A 21,410-nucleotide genomic window follows, 5' to 3' on the forward strand; every position below is an offset into this window, starting at 1 on the left:
TCTGTAGTTGTTCGTAAAATAATTTTTTGCTGCGAACTGGTTTATTTTGGGCAAAAAACCCATGAGACATTTTTTGTTTAAAATGAAACAGGCTATCGGAAATGAATGGTGAACAAACGATAAGATGAAAAGTTACATTGGAAATAAATTTTAGGGGTTGCGTTTTCCACCCCTTACTTACAACCATGGGATAAACCAAATAAATTACTGGCTGAGTGTCTTTTTGGTAGTACAAAACGTCAGGTGAATTTCAATATTGTACCTTTTTCAGTGCTTGTGAGAAAATTATTATAAACATTTTATGTACCCCCTTTAAGGGGTTGTATCTTAACAAGAGATGCTTCAATGAAGTTGCTTTATATGAAAGATCCTATCTTTTTTTCGATGGGAATCACCTCTTCAAATGTTTCACACTTATTCAGTTACAGCCTGTGCTAATGAAAGGCAAACTTTCACTGGAAACCAAAAAAAACTCACACTTCTGCTGATTTTACGGTTATTTTATATACAGCTGAAACTTGGACTGGATTGAAAACTATTATTTTGAAAATATCAGTCAGTAGTTTGGCAATAACTTTTCAATAATAAATTTTGATAAGTGAATAGAACTGGCTAATACTTGATGAAAAATCCATATTGAAACTGAATAATTTAGTTGATTGTTTGATTTTCACCATACATGGTTTTACAAACAGCATGACAAGTATTTCGCTATACAATAGCTTTCTCAAGTATAAACTAAAAGTTACTTCTGAATTACAACCATTTTATACTCTAACATATTACCTACTCGTATGCCTACTTTCTAATGAATGAATCTACCTGAAAAGGTCAGGTATGAACTCATTAACTATATGAATAAATTTGTCGAATGTACCGTAAATATTAACTATTCGTACCTGGAAATAAACAGATTCAATAATGGCGAATAATTCGGTTCAGATTGATTGTTCGTAAGATATTATGAGCTATTGAATTTGTCCATAATGTCCATACTGTCTAACAAGTTGAGTTTCAAACCTTTTTTCTGGAAATTGTTAAACACATGTCCCTCTGTGATTAAATGAGTGGCATATGTGAAATTAATTTTTCCATTCTGGAAATTGTTTTTGTGTTCCTCTATGCGGGCTTCGAACGTTTTTCCAGTTTGACTTATATAAAACATCGTATGAGACCCACATCATAATTAATACACTCCGAAGTTTTCTGAAACTGAACGAATAGACAGTTGACTAAGTTTTGGAATTTCATCAATTCTCTCCACCTGCCTATCACATTCACCATGGAGATGAAAAATGACGACTCTATTCATTTTTTGGTCTTGACAATAACAAAAGTTAACGACAAACATGATTTTTCAATTCATCGTTAACCAGCACATACAGATATTATCATTCATAATTCGTCAACCCACACGTATCAGCACAAATAGATGGATAGATAGATAATTTTTATTCATCCATGAAGCTTTACACAGTGCAGTACAGTATTAAAACTCATTAGACTAGTAGCATTCAACAGTATGATACACAGACTGATAAATGTGCCCTAGTCAGAGGCGAATTTCAATAAAGAACTGAACATAATGAAACAAATAGCCGCCAACAATGATTACGATAGCATTCTAATACATTCTTTATTATCAAAAAAGTTATACAGCCAAGCTTTGAAGGAAGTTTACCCAATTCGAAGAAAAGAGGATAAAAGTTAAGAACCTTAACCTACTTAGTCCAACCCACTTCAAATATTTCAGATTTTCTACACAACAAAGGTGAAAATATTACTTTCAGAATCAATAACAAATTAGGAATGGACATTGAGAATAACAAAGATAAAAGTTCAGTTTCAGAAAAATCGGGAGTGTATAAATTATCATGTGGGTCATGTCCGATATTTAATATAAGTCAAACTGGAAGAATATTCGAAGCCCGCATAAAGGAACACAAAAATAGTTTCTAGAATGGAAAAATGCATTTCACATATGCCACTCATTTGATCACAGAGGGACATAAGTTCAACCATGAATTCAAGGCCCTCCATTTCCAGAAGAATGGTTTGAAACTCAACCTATTGGAGAGTATAGAAATGAACAAATTCAAAAAATGAAACTGAACTGAATAATTCGCCATTATTGAATCTGCTTAGGTAAGAATAGTCAAGTATATTTACGGTACTTTCGAAAAATTTATTCATATAGTCAATCAAATCATACCTGACTTTGTAGGCATACAAGTAGGTAATATGTTAGAGTATTAAATAGTTGCAATTTAGGAGTAACTTTCAGTTTACGTTTGAGGAAGCTTTGGTATAGCGAAACACGTGTCGCGGGTTTTGTAAAACCTTTTATAGTGAAAACTATACAATGAAGTGTATTGATCAGTTTCAATTTCGATAAGATGTCTTCCGTACACTTCTTATAAAAACTGATGACCTAACTCAGGCCCTCTCAAAAATTTCCAATTTTTTTGAAGTGACTCTGTCAAATATCTTTGGAAAAATGATTGATGACATCTGAAATAGGATCATCAAGTCAATTATATTGTGAAAAAAATCTTTTTCCAGAACTCGTGAAACAATTTTCAAACATACATTTACTTGAGACTTTTCAGTTTTCCTTGATGAAATCTCAGATGAGGGATTTTGAGCTGGGGTGGTGTGAAAAACACTTTTTTTGAAATTGATTCATAATGAAGATTGTAAATATTCAGCTGATTGAAGGAACTGAAAAATGGACATTAACTAATCATATATTCACAGAATAATCATCATCATTTTCAAAAATGAACAAAATACCAAATTCAATGATCATACACATGACAGTCGTTATAAAACTCAAATAACTTTTTTAATATATTATTTCCTATTTCAATGATGAAATACCAGTTGAATTGGAAGAAATAAAATCATATCTTCAAAAAAATCAGGAATTAGAAAACTGAAACTTTTAGAAAAATTTATCTGAATTAACAAAATTGAACTATTTTCGAAATCTGTTTATTGTGTGAATTATAAGTTAACGAATGTTCACAAATGGAGTCCCCCCCCCCACAACAAGTTCTCTTGGTGAGGTTCATATCTCAGTTATAATGGGGTATGTATTTTAAAATATTATAGCTTGCATACACGAATAAACTTATAATATTATCATCATCATATTATATTCGTGTATGAAATTCTCCATTACAGTTTTTGATTTTTCAGATTGTGGCAGAAAGATTCACAGAAAAGTTATTTTGAAGTTTTTTGTACCATCGCGTCGGGAGTTATTATAATTATGTGGAAAATGAAAACTCGAAAATTTTCAGAACCAGTGAAAATTAAGGTTGCATTGGTTTTGGTTTGCCCCAAGGATCTATATTAGGCTCACATTTCAAATAATTTTTGAGATATTTGCTGAAAACCAACTGGCTATTTTTCATTCAAGTGAAACTTATTTTTTTCAAGGACAAAACACAAGCATGGCAAATTCCATCACGCTCTTTTTACTCAATTGTTCATCACTTTCCTATTTTTTTTGCAATTCATCAAAAGTTTATTACAGTTTATGGAGAATAATTCGAATCGAATGGCACCTTAGGCGTGATTTTTGTTCTGAGCGGACAGGTATTCGATAAAATGGTCCGTATGAACTACATTAATTGCTTATGTGCGTTCGGAGGATTTTTTTTCGGGTGAGTAATTGCAGTTTGATTCTCCGTTGCAGATTACAAAAAAGTGGCCACCATTCCGCAGGGCAGCAGGAACATTGATATCAAAGAGTTGGCGCCTTCAGTGAATACGCTGGCAATTAGTGATAAGAGCGAGAAAGTATTTTACTTGAACGGCAATCAGTAAGTTCTCGATATGTGGCTACAGCGTTTTTTACTTACATTTTGATTATATTGGCAAAAATTATAAGGAAGATAACAAGGAGCCAAAGTCGTGTCTATCACTGTCTCCCTTTCAGAGGCACCCCTTCAGAAATGAAAATAAATAACTTTTTTTCCTTCCTCTTGCAGAGGAAGATTAAACGTCAGGAAGAAATTCAATGAAACGACGGCATTCAAATCCGAAAAAAAGTGAAACTGATTCATATATGACTTTCAAAATTGATATTGAGCAACATTACCATTCGATGAGATATATATATATATATATATATATATATATATATATATATATATATATATAGCGAGAAAGTATTTTACTTGAACGGCAATCAGTAAGTTCTCGATATGTGGCTACAGCGTTTTTTACTTACACTTTGATTATATTGGCAAAAATTATAAAGAAGATAACAAGGAGCCAAAGTCGTGTCTATCACTGTCTCCCTTTCAGAGGCACCCCTTCAGAAATGAAAATAAATAACTTTTTTTCCTTTGATATCTGAATAAATTGAATAGATTTGTGATATTGCCATGTAAAGAGCCAACTGAATTATTTGATGGAAATATTGAATACTCTCCCAGTGCAAAGTTTCCTGATCTCCTTCTGAAAGAAAATTCATCATAAAACATATTCAAATAAAAGGAAGAAGGATTTGTTTTGAGGTGGTTGACAATGTTTCGTGGTGCATTTCACTAGTTTGGACTTCCATTGTCTGATATAATATAAATTGATTTGAAATTCCTGAAAGAATCTGTACAAAATTGAAACGATTTGCTGAAAAATAATACTTTTCATGAGCAAAAAAACTGAAATTGCAATGAAATAAAACACAATCAACAATCGAGAACTGAACTAGTAACACGAGCTGAAAATTAAAAATTATTAACAAGAAATGAAAATTGAAAATCAAAAGTAACTTGGTTTGGAATCTTAATTTTCAATTCCCATATCTTGTTAATGATTTTTAAGTATCAACTCGTGTTATGAGTTCAATTTTTGATTGTTGTTTGTATTTTATTTCACTACAATTTCAGTTTTTTTTAATAATATAATTGTTATTTTTCAACTAATCTTTTTAATTTTTTATAGATTCATCAAAAGATTTCAATTCAACTTATATCATAGAAGAACTAATGAAATGAAGAGAAACGATTGCTTCCATGTAATTGAGATGTTATTCAAAATGAAAAATTTTTTGAAGGTGATTGACAATGTTTCATGATGAATTTCACTAGTTCGGACTTTCATTGTCTACTATATGAAATGCTTTGAAATCTCTGAAACAACTAAAAAAGAATAATTAAAAATGAATAGCTGGAAATAACAATTATTTTAAGCAAAACAAGTCTACCTATAGAAGTAATTATGGAATTACTAGGATGCTGTGTACAAAACTGTTATTTCCAACAGAAGGACGAATTTTTTACACAAGATGAGGGACTGCCAATGGGATCGCCACTTTCACCAGTCATAGCCAACATATATATGGAGTGGTTTGAAACTCTGGCCATTGAAGAAGTCCACAAGAAACCCCGAGTCTGGTTGAGATATGTTGACGACACCTTCATAATATGGAACCATGGGAATACTGAACTAGACGCCTTCCTGAAACACATCGTGGGACCTTCCATCACTTTTACAATGGAGAAGGAAATCCACAACGAATTGCCATTCTTAGACGTTTTGGTGAAGAGGACCGACACTAAGTGGGAAACATCGGTATACCGAAAACCCACTCATAGGGGATTTCAAATCATTTTATATAGTAGACAATGGAAGTCCGAACTAGTGAAATTCAAAAAAAAGTTTACCATTACTATACCTCCAATTGATTTATTCTCCATCAGTTCCTTCAAAACTTTGATATCTAATATCAGTATGGGAAATGTCAACGAATTCCTTATTTATATCAATTGAAAATATTCATAATGAAATTATAATAATAATAATAATTTATATTTCCAAGAAACATAAATGTTTATAACAGGAAAAAACAATGATTAAAAAAATAACTATAACTAAGTACGAACAGAGCATACAAAAAAAGATACATCAGAACTGAAACATGAAAAAAATATAAATATACACACATATACATACATATATGCTTGAATATGATCGTCAACATGAACGTAAATGTACTCATCAGATATTATATATATATACAAACAATAAATATTTTTTCAAATTATTCTGGAATTTTTGTTCAATACATTTTTTTAAAGCATTCGGTAGCTCATTGTTGAATTTGATACCTTTATAATAAATAGACTTTTGCCCAATATTTGTTTTCATTTTCATCAATTTCAGATTGCCTGAATATCCTGTCAAATGGTTGTGGTGGTCACCATTGATTTCAAAAGTCAAATTTGAATGTTTGAGCTCATTTTTGGCCAAATGAATGAAAGTACATAATTTGAATTTATTTCAGGATGACAAATCTAATAGTTTTATTGGTTTATACAAGTTAACAGTAGGCTCCTTGTGGTTCAACTTGTATATACACCTTATAATTTTGTTTTGAAGTTTTTCAACTGATTTCAATAAGGAATGTGTTGACATTCCCCATACTAATATAAGAAATTGAATTTTGGAATATACTAATGAAAAATAAATCAATTTAAGGTATATCACTGGGGTTTTTCTAACACCAAATCATTATTTTTAACACCTCAACACGTGTTTCGATCACCAAGTGATCATCTTCCAGAGGAAGATTAAACGTCAGGAAGAAATTCAATGAAACGACGGCATTCAAATCCGAAAAAAAGTGAAACTCATTCATTTATGACTTTCAAAATTGATATTGAGCAACATAACCATTCGATGAGATATTCTAAAAGTAATGAAAATGAAACGATTTCATTAAGGCATCAAACTTCACAATGAGCTACCGAATACTCTGAAAAACTTCTGAAAACGAAAACTCCGAATGAATTAAAAAAATATGTATTGCTTCATCACTATATATATATATATATATATATATATATATATATATATATATATATATATATATATATATATATATTTTCATTTGTCCTCAAACGAGGTACTGACGATGCATAACAGGCTGAAACAGCTAGCTACCTACCAGTGGCTCTTGAATTGAAATCAATTTGTGAATGATCAGCATAGTATTTTTCCTTTCATCTTTTCAGTTTCCTCAAATATGTAACATATACACAAATCTTAAGTGTACAAAAGCACACATAAGTATATTTAAAATTTATTAGAGAAAATCATATGGATGTGATAACATAATCTCGTATTTTTTCTTTTCTACCATTATTCTTTCATTTGACTGAAACTTATGGAATTGTGCACAGTTTTTCACTTGATAATGAAGTAAGGTTCTGCTAAAATAAATATACATTGTATAAAGACCGGATGGAGAGAATTAGAAATGATTGTAATATTCGAAACACAATGTATCGGGCTACGAATGACAAAACTGCAATAATTTTTAGTTATTTTTGAGTTTTGAATTACTTCAGGAGTTTTTTGCATTCCAGCATAGAAGATAGAGATGGTGATAAAAAATTCGGAAAAGTTGAAGGTGTTTATGCGCATCCGGAACCAGGTAGGGAGACACTGGTAATAAGTGGTCCAATACCTGAAGACTTGATTTTTTTCGTAAGTATGCATTCAAATACGTAACGACAGTAGCGATGAATTCATCAGCTGTGATCACCCATAACATTTATTTGTAACAAATAAGTGACCAACAAATCTGTTTATCTGTTTAAAATCTGTTTTTCCGGTAATCAGCTGCCAAATAATTGACTATTCTCTTTAGATTCCGATCCGATTCCAGTATTTCTGGATAATATAGTTATCTAATAGTGAAAGAATCATTAAAATCGGTTCAGTAGTTCCACAGCTGGCTCGTCCTGGCTTTGTACATGTAGACAGGTAGATAACCAAGCAACTCATCTGATACTTCTCAATTCCAACTGGTGACAAGCGACAACTACGGAAGTCTGTAGTCTTACCATCTAGACATAAATAATTTAAACTAACTCATCAAATAATATTTTGAATTTTGTCCTGTTTCTTATATACAAGTTGTATATACCCAAGCTTTGATTGATAACGGCTATCCTGTAGAAGCTACATCTCTCAAAATTAGTTGTTGAAACATCGCGCTGTCTGTGAGAGTGTGCAGGAGAATTCGAGCCAGTCGACTTCGCGTGACTCACAAGAATTCGGTCTTTCGCAGTAGTTGTTTACAGCTGATTCTCGGCCTCCCCCCACCACTATGACGTATTAATTGCTTTTTTTATTGGTTGTTGTTTGGTGAAGTTTTTTTGTTGTGCAGTGAAGTCAAGGCGTTGTGACCTTGAAGTGTCTGGTGCATGGATCGTTCAGATTTTTTTTTCATATGAGATTTTGTGTGTTTATGTGTGTGTGTGTGTGTAGGAGAATGCACGGTACAGGGTTTCATCATGTGCTTGTTTGTCTATGTACAAACATACGTCTGCATACTTCGAAGATCCTCCAAGTAGTAAATGCTCCATCGGTGTTAGGGCACCAAGTTAGTAGTGGAGTGACGTCACAGCAATAACCGTTCAACGGCTAGAGAGCGACATGTTCACTCCACGACGTGTGGCAGAGTAATGCGTATTCATCGGTCTGCCCTCACCTCTCCTGAAGCGATGAAGGTTCGCTCTAGCCCCGCTATCCATGGTGACACAACGGCAGCCGAGGACTGTTTGCCTAGCGTCTACCCTCTCCGAGACCGCAACGACCACTGCTTGCTCGTACCGGCAACTGTTATCGCATCAAGTTGGGAGATGGGCTTGGCTGTGACGTCAGGCATCTCTAGTGGATAGCAACTAGCAATGTGAATCTTTCACGGTTTCATGGTGGGGGTGACTCACACTGTTTAATATAAAAGAAATGCCTGGCACACTATGAAATCAGTAGACGAATATATCTGCAGCAGTTAGCAATTGGTAGAGTGTTATTCAGTTCGTAATAGAAGGAAGACGGTGAGTGTATTTGTCTGTTGGAAATTGTTTATATTTTCATATATATTTTCATCATGTCCGTTTCAAAAGTAGACTTGAATAAAATTAATAATTTGATTGTACAGGAGGTTGAAATACTAGAGCAAAAGGCCTTATCATCATTGCCAATTGATGAAGTGTACATAATTAAAAATATGTCAACTTATTCTACACGATTTGGTAAATCAATTTTATTAACTTTGCAAGATGTGAGCAATGATAAATTATTTAAAACATGGCTACCAAAACGTATTTCGTTGCAATTCAGTGATGACGATATATCTTGTATCAACTCATCAGGTGGTAAATATACGATGATGTATTTAGGACAGAGCCAACAAAGTTTTGCTGGCATGAAAACGCGATCTCTAGTCAAATTCAATATGATTGAATAATAGTAATAATTTATAGTGAATTTCTTTAGGTCATAGCTTACAAAGTTTTTTTTGGTGTGAAAACGATAACTCTAGTCAAATTCAATATGATTGAATAATAATAGTAATTATAATGAATTTCTTATTGTTTTATTAATATTCATATATTAGATGATAATTATATGGAAATATAAACATTACTAACTTAGTTGAATACACTCACTTTGTAACTACAAGTAAAATGGGAATGTGAGTATTATATCACTGAAAAATTGGAGGTTGCTTATTGTTTTTTTTTTTTGTTCGATTTCAGTTCCACCATTTAAAGATGTGGATGCAGTACGCAAGTCAAGATTGGGTCGATATTGTAGATCTCAAATCATCGGTTCAACATTTGTCGTCTAAATTGAAGGTGTTGGGTGATGGAGCCGAACATGCAAGCGTTTATGATATGAGTGTATGCTATGATGAAAAACAAATCGAATTATGCCTTCGTGATGCTGAGAACTATTGGAGTGGTGCAGAAGTTTGCAACAAATTTTTGGATAATGAATTGGAATTGTGGCAACTTTGTGAGGTTATGATTGAACTGAACCTAAGAAGATTCCTGTATAGCCTCCAACCATACTTGCCAGAATGGATTATTCATCACTTTGAATTGAATGATGAAAATCGAGAGGAAATTGAAGATGGTCGCGAAAATGATGATTATGAGGAAGAAGTTATTTTAGATAGTCTGTATGTTCCTGTGAATCATAAATAATGTCAAATAAAAAACTTTGTATTATTTTCATGTTTTATTTATTTAAATCTGATGAAATACAATAGAAAATGATTACAAAACAATAAATATGATATAAAATACAATACATGATATAAGTCAGTTACAAATAAAAAAAAAAAAAGATCATAAAACAGTACATGATAGAGTGAAAAAAAAGTGTCAATATCTGCTATGAACTGAACCATCCAATGCATTGTATGTTAAAACTGTATCATGCAAAATTAATGCATATACTTTAGTGTTGTCTGGAAACTTGGTCTTCCTCGTCTCAAACTCAATCTTTATATCAATAGTTGATGATTTTGTTGCATTCGGTTGATGGGAACAATCGATGACGAATAGTGGATTCTCTCTAAATTGTCCAATGTCCATCAGAGGTTCACTCATATCTTTATCATAATAACTTCGCTGGAAACTCTCAAAAGCATAATAAGCAGGAGCATCAAGTTTTTTATCGAAATTCAAATTCCAACGCTCATATGGATAAACTTCAGAATTCAAGTATACTCGAATACTATTGATATCAGCAGTTGTGAATTTTGTAATATCTTGTGTTCTATCTTCAGATGTGGTAGTACTTTGGAATGCGATGATGACAAAACGAGGAGTTTCCAATGCGTTAGTTGTTTTGATGGCCCATATGTCTGAAGAAGTCCCACGTAATGATGGTAGTTCATAGAGGTCCCACATACGATACGCCAACTTGATTTTGGCATTCAGACCGCTTTTGTTTATTCTACTCAAAAGTTTGAGCTTGTGTTTATCATCTGGTACAATATGCCTTATTTTCCATTCGATTTTATTTATTTCCAAATCAGCATCAACCTCACCTATATATGAGTTTTTGAATGATCGAGCGATAATCAAAATCAATTCCTGTTTGGCATTCAAGATACTTTTGTTGTAATCTTCAGCAAAACCCATCAAATATTTCAGTGGTAGTTTTCCACTAAAAACATGACTGTTTGTATCCAAGATATCTTGCTTCAATTGTGAAAGTCCCCAACCAGATGTCAATAATGTGTTAGCATGAGATTGTCCAAATGATATCATGGTTTTCATTGTAGATGTTATCCCAGGTTTTCTAACAACAGCCACTTGTTCACCTCCCATTTCATAACGAATTTCGTCAAAGAGAAATGCAATTGCATTATTCGAGAGATAGCATGTTTTCGCTACATCTTTGGGGGTGAATTTACCTTCTATGTAAATGAAGCTCTCGGCAATATCTAGTATAACATCTTGATTATTGATTGCAATTCTGATTTCATCCGAATTCCTGAATAGCGGTGATCCATAGGGCTTATATGTGTGCTCATGTAAACTTATGAGAGAATGATCGAGCACTGGTTCATTGAATATATTCAACTTTTCATTGTTTGTTTCGAGCACCATTGTTATTTTCTCACTTTCAATCCAATCGATTTCAAAAATTTAAGATCACTCACAGACAGAGCGTTATGTGCTAACTGTTTAGCATACACTTGTGGAATGAGCTTCTTTTTATGCACACCTTTCTTTTTGATAGTGCAACTCGTTTGGGATTGTTCAATGCGATTTTGTCTATTATAAATGAAACCCATAACAACAGTTATTCGATTTTCTTCAATTCCAAAATAATGAAAATCTCTTCTTCACTTCCAAAATCGATAAGGTTATTTTTTTCATCCAAAATACGCACTGTAATGTTGTGAATCAATTGACGACCTTCTGGACTGACAGGCATATATATAATACTGTGTGGTTCTTTAGTAAGATTGTAGCCAGGTTCAACATCAATATCGAATGAGAAAAGAATGTGGGATTCTTCACCATTTATATATGAACCAGATATTATATTGCAATCTAAGCGGATAAGTCTCACAGTTGTAATGTTTATTGGTAATGATGATTCATGTATCTGATTTGGTGGAAATATTTCATGAGCGAACCCCATCATTTCTGCTATTGAATTTGGATGTGTCAGATCAATTTCATATTTGGATCGCATTTCACATTTGAATGTATTATTATTGGCGTGTAGATAGAAAATATCATCTGCAACGACATCATTTGGTTTTTTATCATGAAACAATCTGAACATGATATGTTTCTGTATGACGGCATTGATCTCTTCTATTTCATAAGCACCACATGGAATTTCAATTGTCAACTTTTGGGGTATCGATGAGTTGTCATTACTGATTCTAAAACTAACTAAGTTATTAGCTTCAGTTATATTATTGATTGTATTGCATCCATAGAATCCCAAAAGTCCTAATCCATAACGACTGTTCCTATCCAATTCAATTGGTGGAAAAAAATCCGCACTCAAGACACTTGTCCCGACAGCTTGTAGCTCGAACTTTCGTGACATGACTGATGAATATTTTGAAACACATTTCAATTTATTATTGTACACAGCAACAGCACATTTGAGACAATTTACACTTTTTGGAAGGTGTTGTATTGTAATAAGTATCATTTTTATTGATACCAATATTCACATCCTCTATATTACAAATACAACACATAGATTTCCGAGGTATAGGACCGTCATTAACATCCGATTCTGAATTTTGATCGTGGTGGTGGTGCTCATAACAATATCTATGTTTCATTATATCGATGTCATCTTGCAGATGCTTAGGCAACTTTTCCCAAACATATGCAATCTCATGTGCAACACATGCAAGTATCACTTCCTTAGGCATATTTGCAAGCATCACTTTATCCATTTTTTTCAAGGTACCATATTTTGAAAACATTCTAAGTGAAAACCCCATTCCCTTGATAGCCTCCCGATCCAGTTTTGGTGTTGAATCCATTTTTATTTGGAAAATTATTTAGAGAGAAACTGCAAGCACAAGTGACCACAGAGAACTGTATTAAATTTCTGTTGTCGATCATAGTTATATTTGATTTTTACATTCGAACATTTTCGAAAGAATCGAGTCAATTCCAATGGTGGGGGTAGATCTCCAAAACTATCGAAATATGTGACTTCTTTCCCACATTTTTTATATGCCACCCAATGTGTTCCTGGTCCACTTATTCCATCTAAATTAACAATAGCTGTCTCGTTTTGTTTTGGACCTGAAGATGGTAATCTATCACGCATAAAAACACCACGAAAATGTGGAATTTTCATTTTTTGTGCATAATAACTGAGATCGAGATCAGTAAGAGGCCTCTGAGGTAGGGGTTCAATTAGTTTTTTGTTTTGTTTGTGGCTTTGTATGGTTTTAAATATAGTCCTAAACCTTTACGGTATGGTTTGAGATATATTCCACTTCCGCGTTTGCCTAATGCTACAGCCTCCATGGTTTTATTGTGACGATTGGCTTCCATTAAAGCCGCTCTGCTGGCTTTTGCCGAATTCACGGCCTTGGTAATACCAGCAGCAGCTCCCGCCAAACTTCCTAGTGCGGATAGTCCAGCAAAAATTGGTATCAATGGTAAAAGTCCACCGATCTTGGGAACAGGAATTATGCGTGGTGTGCGGATTTTCTTCTTTCCACCGGCAGCTTTAAGGTATTTACGTGCCGCCTGCAATGCCACAGTGATAGCTTTTTTGCTATTATTCGTCACAAATTGATTCCCACCAGCTTTCTTCAATACATTTCGCACTTTATGGACTATCCCAGCACCAAATGCAACTTTTTTAATTTTATTTTTCTTCGTTTGTTTCCTCTTACATTTTTTCTTATTGGTACTACAACCCATGCCCATATGTCTTTTCGCTTTCATAATGTTGGTGACAAGTAATGCAGCTGCTCTTTCCCCAATACTCGCGTCCTTCGATTTAACCCTATCCCAAGCGCTGTATTCAAGTTCTTTGTCGGCTAAATGTCTTGCTGCAAGATCGGATGGATGCTTAGAATATTGAATATCGTGTTTTTTGCATTCAATATCTAATTTATTGATTCCAGGGTCGTTACGAGCTAAACGTTGTTTCAATTTTGTACCCGGTCCACAGTATTGATAACCTCCGGTAGATGTAATTCGAAAGGAAGTTTGTTTATTAAATCATTAACAAAACCACAACCTCTTTTAATTTTACGATCACTTTCAATACGTCCGTATCGTTTGATGGTACACATTGAAATGAATAAGCTAATAACATTTATATAGTCTCCAACCACGGCACGATGCGCATTGTAAAACAGAAAGAAAAGTTTGCTGTAGATAATCTAGATGAGAAATTTGGTTGTGGATTGAATGGACAAAGGGTATTCAGACATGGTCCACTACTTCCATCATCAGTTCGAGGACTCATTATAGGACCTTCAAATTGTGGAAAGACGAATGCAATGATATCACTATTAACACATCCACAAGGACTGAGATTTAGAAATGTGTATCTCTATTCGAAATCACTCAATCAACCTAAATATCAGTACTTGCGAAGTGTTTTGGAACCTATAAAAGGATTAGGTTTTTATACATTCAGCAATAATGCAGAAATAGTGGAACCCTCCGACGCTAAGCCTAATTCTGTTTTCATTTTCGATGATGTAATATGTGAAAAGCAAGATATTATTAGATCATATTTCTGTATGGGACGTCATAAGGATGTTGATTGTTTTTATCTAGCACAGACATATTCACGGGTACCCAAACAGTTAGTGCGTGACAATACCAATTTCATTATAATGTTCAAACAAGATGAGACGAATTTACATCACATTTATTCAGATCATGTTTCACCCGATGTAACATTCAAACAATTCCAATTGATGTGTGTTAAATGCTGGGAGGACCAATATGGATTTCTAGTCATTGATAAGGATAGAAAAATAGATGAAGGTAGATATCGCAAAGGATTCGATAGTTTTATATACCCATGATCTTGTTTTTGGAACTTATTCGATCACTGAATATTGTAGTGGTCACTTCACCAACGAATTAAGCTTTAATTCAAAAAAAAGGGCATTATGAATACAAAAAAAGATCCTGAAAATAAAAACAATGAAATAAATTTGAAACGTCAACTAGTAGAGACAACAGAAGCTGTCAGGCAGAAATTCAACTCTATCAAGAATGATAATATTGAAAATCGTACGACACTTGAAAGATTGTATGAGCCCATAATGAAACCATTGAATGTTTTATCATCAAACGCTACTTCTAAATCACCAGTGTTATCACCAAATCATGGAACTGTTCAATCTACTTCAAATTATCCCATGAGTACTCCAATAGGAAGAAAACAATCTTTTGGTAGTGTATCATCTGTGAATAGTGACACGAGCACACTTCAAGACGATATGAGAACAACTCTATTCGAAACACCATCATCGTCCCACATCGATTCCTCGGATCCTGACATCTCACCTGTTATGAATGAAAGTGGTGAAGATGTTTTGATGAAACATTTGAATAATATAAAATCTAGAAATCCAGCATATGATGGAACATTTGGCGTACGTATGGATCCAATTACACAAAAGCTGAAAATGGGAAGTCTAGTGGTAAATTTCAAAGATGGAAACATTTCATTTTGGGATGCTAATAAAGTGAAAAAATATGAATGCGCAGGTAGTCCAGAATTGTATGATATGATTTTTTTGAAGAATCCACAAGATGTTGATAATGAAGAAACTCGTCAAGTATATTCCAAAATATTGAAAATAACGAATGCTCCATATAAACAATATCATCTGAAGAATGGTTTTAAAAATACAAATTCTAAAAAATTTCGTGAAGTTATCAAACCTCTATTAGACTCACGACAATATCCAATAAGAAGTAGAAGTAAAATTGGTGGAGCACTCAAACGAGTGAAAATGGAGAAAATATATAATTCTAAACCTGTGAATTATGTGTACTGGAATTCACCGAAAGAGTTAGTTGCTCGCCTACGACTATTGGTAGCTTCAAAGTCAGCCGGACATACCGGACATGATAATGAAATAATTTCAATAATTGAAGAATTACGTGAAGAAGGTATAATATATTAACATATTCACATGTAATGATCACTGTCACATCATCATTCAATGCAGTAACATTATCACCTTTTCTCTTTAATCATATTGAAATAGAATGACTAATGAAATAAGTGATGTCAAACGACAAGTTGTTAATGAATTACATAAACCTGCAAGACGTAATTTTCGTAGAAGAATAACCACCATCAAAGGTTTTGCAGATCTATGGCAAATAGATTTAGCTGAACTGCAACCTTATGCAAAAAGTAATGAAGGATACCGATATATACTTGTAGTGATAGATTGTTACTCCAAATATCTGTGGACTGTAGCAGTTAAAGATAAAACAGGTAGTACAGTAACTAATGCAATGAAACATGTACTGAAAGAAGCCAAATACTCCCCCAAACACATACAAAGCGATCAAGGGAAAGAATTTTTCAATAAAAGCTTCTCATCTCTCATGCGAGAATATAATATCAATCATTATTCAACATTTAGCACAAAGAAGGCAGCTATAGCAGAAAGAGTGATTCGTACAATAAAGGCATGGCTCTACAAGGAATTTTCGATGAGAGGTCACCACAAATGGCTTGATATTCTTCCAATTATAACTAGTAGATATAATAATAAAGTTCATCGTACAATAGGTATGGCACCCATCAATGTTGATTCAACAACAAAATTAAAATTCAAGGGTATCAATGGAATTGGAGGAAGACAAAGTAAACCCAAATTCCAATTAAATGATATTGTACGTATAAGTAAATACAAACATATTTTTGAAAAGTCTTACACTGCGAATTTTACCACGGAGCTATTCAAGATTGTTAAAATTAATAAAACCATCCCAACGACTTATAATCTTGAAGATATGAATGAACAGCCGATTAGAGGATGTTTTTACGAAGAAGAGTTATTACGAACCGAGAATCCTGACGTATATCTGATTGAGAAGGTGTTGAAGAGAAGAAAAAATAAAGTATATGTAAAGTGGTTAGGCCTTCCTAGCGAACAAAATTCTTGGATTGATGAATCAAATATGGTTTAAATGTATATAATAGTGACTTTTATGAATAAAGTAATATTAAAGTTCATTATTGTTTTCATTTCAATTATAAGTATGTGAACTGAAAAATATTGCAGCGGTAAACATTGCCCCAGCCATTCGCAATGTTCTGTGTATACCAAACCAAATTAATTGTATACTCCATTCCCGCTTATATTTTTCAACTCACGATATTGAAAACACATTATCATTCCCAAAACTAATCGCCGTCACTTTGAAATGCAGTATCCAACTCTTTTTGCCAATTATCTCTCACTGATAATGCTGTCTCATAAAGCTTAGTCGACTCCTCAAGCTCAGCCTGAGCTTGCATTCTCGAACGTTGATGGAATTGCTTATCTTTACCAATTTTTGAACGGAGTTCATCAGCATCTTTAGACATTCTAGCCAATTCAACCTTCGCTAATGCAATCTTGGCATCTAATGCTTCAAGAGTTTCATTATTAGCATTAATAGCTCGCTCACTCTTTTCAAGTTCAGCAATAGTCATCTGTGCCTTTACAAGACGGCATTTTGCTTTCCTTTTCATTTCCCCAAACCGATGGAGGGGGCTGAAAGAAGATAGCGGTTCAGCTTTCAAATCACTCTTCATTTCTTTAGGAGTACCTTTTGGCTTCCTCTTCGATCTGTCACTTTTCGTTGCGGGTTTTTTCTGTCGCACAACACTTTTGGATTCTTTCTTTTCTTTAAAGTCAGTGACAATCGATGAAGATGCCTTAGTAACCTTCCTCTTGATTGTTCTAGATTTCTTATCAACACCAAGAGGAAGGGTAGATGAAGAGTGTTTGAGTGATGATAATTGCGAAACGATCGGATTTTCAATAATAATTTGCTCATTTGGTTCTGGCACATCTGCAAAGTTAACGAAGTCGTTAATATCAAAATCATTTATCGAATCTTGACTCGATAAATGTAATACTGGAATATTTTCAAAATCAGTCTGATCGATATCAACAAGTGGTGAACCATCTTCAGCAATCAATAGCGGCATAGAGCTCATGATTATTAAGGTCTGAGGAATGATATGTGATAGCAATAGAATGTGGATAGGAAAGGTGATGATGTTACTGAGACCTCACCATTTATAGAAGAAAATAAACTAGCGCATGCGCTCTTTCATCAACTGGCACATGCGCTCTCTCACTAAACTATTCACGCATGTAACAATCTTTGTCATTTAAGAGGAAAACTTTGTGTTGCATGCATGTATTTTTAAATGTTAGAAAATAATACAAATAAATTCAAAATATATATATATTTATTAATAATAGAGGACAATAACGATAATAAAAAATGAAAAATGTTAATATGTCTCTGTGGATGTGGAACGTTCTTTGACTCTATTCCTCAATAGTTGTTGCTCGTGCGTCAAACACCAACATTGAAAAAAATGGATTCTCCTATTGGGGTAGAGTTGACCAACCTTCTCACACAGATCCCAAGTACTTCTACATGCATTGCATACATGATTCCAACAATTCATGGAATATGTATCACAACGCAAACAACGTTGCAGTGGAGTTGGAACGGCAGCACAGATACCACAAATATTTCTACAGATACCTATATTGTTAAATATTATAGGTTCGGAACACTTCAGACACTGTAACTGTTGTTGACGATAATCCGATTTTGTTCGCTTCGGTGGATGAGAAGGAGGCGATAGTTGAATCCGCAACACGCAATCACTACACATACCAGTACATGGATTGATTGAATCCTTAGGTCTACTTATTTGACAAAAGTAGCACACAATAGCCCCTGCAATCATCATTGGGTAGACACACACTTTTGGTTTTTCATTCCACTCTTTTGGAAACGGCATTTTACTAATTCGATTAGAAATATAAAGAGATGACTTACAGAAACTCTGAATGCTCTCTCCTATACCTACGATCTCTATTTATACAAATCAACATCATGTGGAAGTATAGTGGGATAACTTCTCCTACTATTCCACTCTAAACGAGTCAAGTGGGAGTCGCATCACCTCCTATATAAGTTGACTTGCAAACCTAGAGTTCATTCATTCACTCTCTACAACTGTGAGCAAACAACAACAAGATGAATTCTGCAAAAATAAATGCTGCATTAAATAGAATAGCTGCTGTTGATGAAAACAATTGGATAGACGAATCAGATGATGAGGATGTCAATGTTCCGCTAGAGGAAGTAATAGTTGAAGCAGAAGATGTTGGAGTCGATGAAGATGAGATAGACGAAGTTGAAAACGAGGCCAACCAAAGCGACGAAGATGATGACGTGATGGAGTTTGAGAGGGTCATGGATGAAGAAGGAGATGATGAAGGGATAGAAGCTGACACAACTGAAGGTGATGGTGCTATGAGGATCGGTATGCGAACACTCAATGTCAGTGAGACACTGGAAGATCCCTTGGATTTGTATTGTGCATTGGATGCATACGTATTGATCAGCACAATAGATGGAGAGAACAAAAAACTATGTTGGTGCTGCTTTCGGTTTTATTCGCATAGAAACAATAATGGAGGGTGGTATGCCCATGTCAACACCCACAACACTGTCTCAATTATGGAAATGGGACAGAATTGGTGTGAAGCTTGCGAGAGGCCACTAACAAACTTCACCCGAGTATCTACATGTATTATATGTAATAATGTCCAACCTGTGGCACAATAACCGTGGACCTACTGGTCAAAAAAAAAACAACAGCCCTTTTCAGGGCTACATTATTCACACAAACAGTAGTTAGTTGTATTAGTATTCATAGATTATGTGACAAATGAATACTTTGATTAATAAAAGTCTAAGTTGGAAATTTGTTAGTCTTTGAATATCTATACATTATATGACAAATAAATTACTACTTTGACTGAAAAGTCGAAATTTGGAATTTGATAGTCATTGAATATCTATGCATATGATGAGTACTACTTTAAATGAAAGTTGAAGTTGGCATTTGTCAATCATTCATATGCATATAATGATGAATACTTTCACATACATATATTTCGTTTGAGATTATAATGTTAACATAATGTTAACAATGGTATGAATCTGTTTCTGTTTGAAAGTATAATGGTAGCTCTGAAAAGAGCTATTTTTTTTATTGTTTCAGTCTTTAATTGTAGCCCTGAAAAGGGCTGTTATTTTTTTATTAATCCATGCAATGATATGGACTAACGCTCCTCATCATCAGAAACAATAATTATGGTATCGTCATCTGAATCAGATGATATACTAATGATATCATCCTCATAGTAGTCATCTGAATCAGATGATATACTCATGATGTCGTCGTCGTCATAATCAGCTGAATCAGATGATATACTAATCACATCATCCGCATTATTATCGTCAACAGCATCTATGTCGTCCTGAATACCTTGTTCCACTCGTTCTGCGAAATCATCAGGAAGATCATAGATTCGCTGCAGAAATTGAGCGAAGGTTGTACTCAAATGATCAGACGTTGAATCTATTTCATGTACTTGGATGGGTCCTGTACTCGACATTGTGGAAGAATGATATAGAACTGGGATTGTTGCTATATTTATATTGGAAGAAATGAAATGGAGGGGGTGAAATGTAGAACAGTGTTTGAGATTCGAAAACATCAAGAATGAAACTCTGAGCGATTATTAGGAGAAATTCTAGTGATTATTATGGAAAAAAAACTAATAAGAGGGAGAGGAAGGGAGGAAGACACTGCCCCAGCCTCGCAGTGCCTCGTGTACACCAACCAAAAAGTGTGTACTCCGTGGAAGGAAAGGAAAGGAAATGATGGACGAGTAGATGATTATATGTCATCATCGGAATTGAGGACATCATCATCGATTAGGATTGGGGATGGCGGAGGACTATCCTCGATGAGGATAGGGGATGGTGGAGGACGTCTAACGTCAAGCTCGTCATCAGCATCATCACCAGAGTCGTCGTCGTCATCATCGTCGTCGTCGCTACTCATTGGGACAATGTCATCATAAGCAGGGTCCCACCATCCGTCAGGATCTGGATATTCCGAGTCATCCAAGTGTCCTTCGTCACTGCCAGTGACATGCTGAACTTGCATCCTGATGTCGTGATCCCGGTATTCGTATGGCGGACTGTGGGGTTCCGTGGTGGAAGAGACAACCTGTACCTGGCTGTTATCCCAGTAATTGAAGTTGTACCCCTGATCCGGGCAGCTATAGGGTTCGGAGGTTGAATCGGGTTCCATCTCGATGCTAGCTGATCAACTGAATGTTTCATCAGATGATTTCTACTTTTATACTTTCGAGAGGGAGTGGGAGAGGAGTGGAACATTGAGTAGGGGTAAATTGTAGTGTGACATAAGACATATTCAATGAGTAGGGGTAAATTGCAAAGTGACATAAGACATATTCAATGAAAGAGATACTTGAATGGATAAAA

The 21,410-nt window shown here is 34.3% G+C and overlaps 1 protein-coding gene across 1 annotated transcript in view; it reads left to right on the forward strand.

Annotated features, from left to right (window-relative positions):
• The window catches only part of LOC111514837 (A disintegrin and metalloproteinase with thrombospondin motifs 12), a 99,491-nt gene that overhangs the window by 48,769 nt on the left and 29,312 nt on the right, over positions 1-21,410 (forward strand). The window contains exons 12-13 of the mRNA XM_074177345.1: positions 3,704-3,830; positions 7,383-7,503. Coding sequence (XP_074033446.1) covers positions 3,704-3,830; positions 7,383-7,503 — 248 coding nt within the window. The remainder of the gene's footprint in view (positions 1-3,703; positions 3,831-7,382; positions 7,504-21,410) is intronic.

The sequence above is a fragment of the Leptinotarsa decemlineata genome, unplaced genomic scaffold (assembly GCF_025532065.1).
Source record: "Leptinotarsa decemlineata unplaced genomic scaffold, Ldec_3_MD MMD2_tig00002974_RagTag_RagTag, whole genome shotgun sequence".
Classification (NCBI taxonomy): Eukaryota; Metazoa; Arthropoda; class Insecta; order Coleoptera; family Chrysomelidae; genus Leptinotarsa; species Leptinotarsa decemlineata.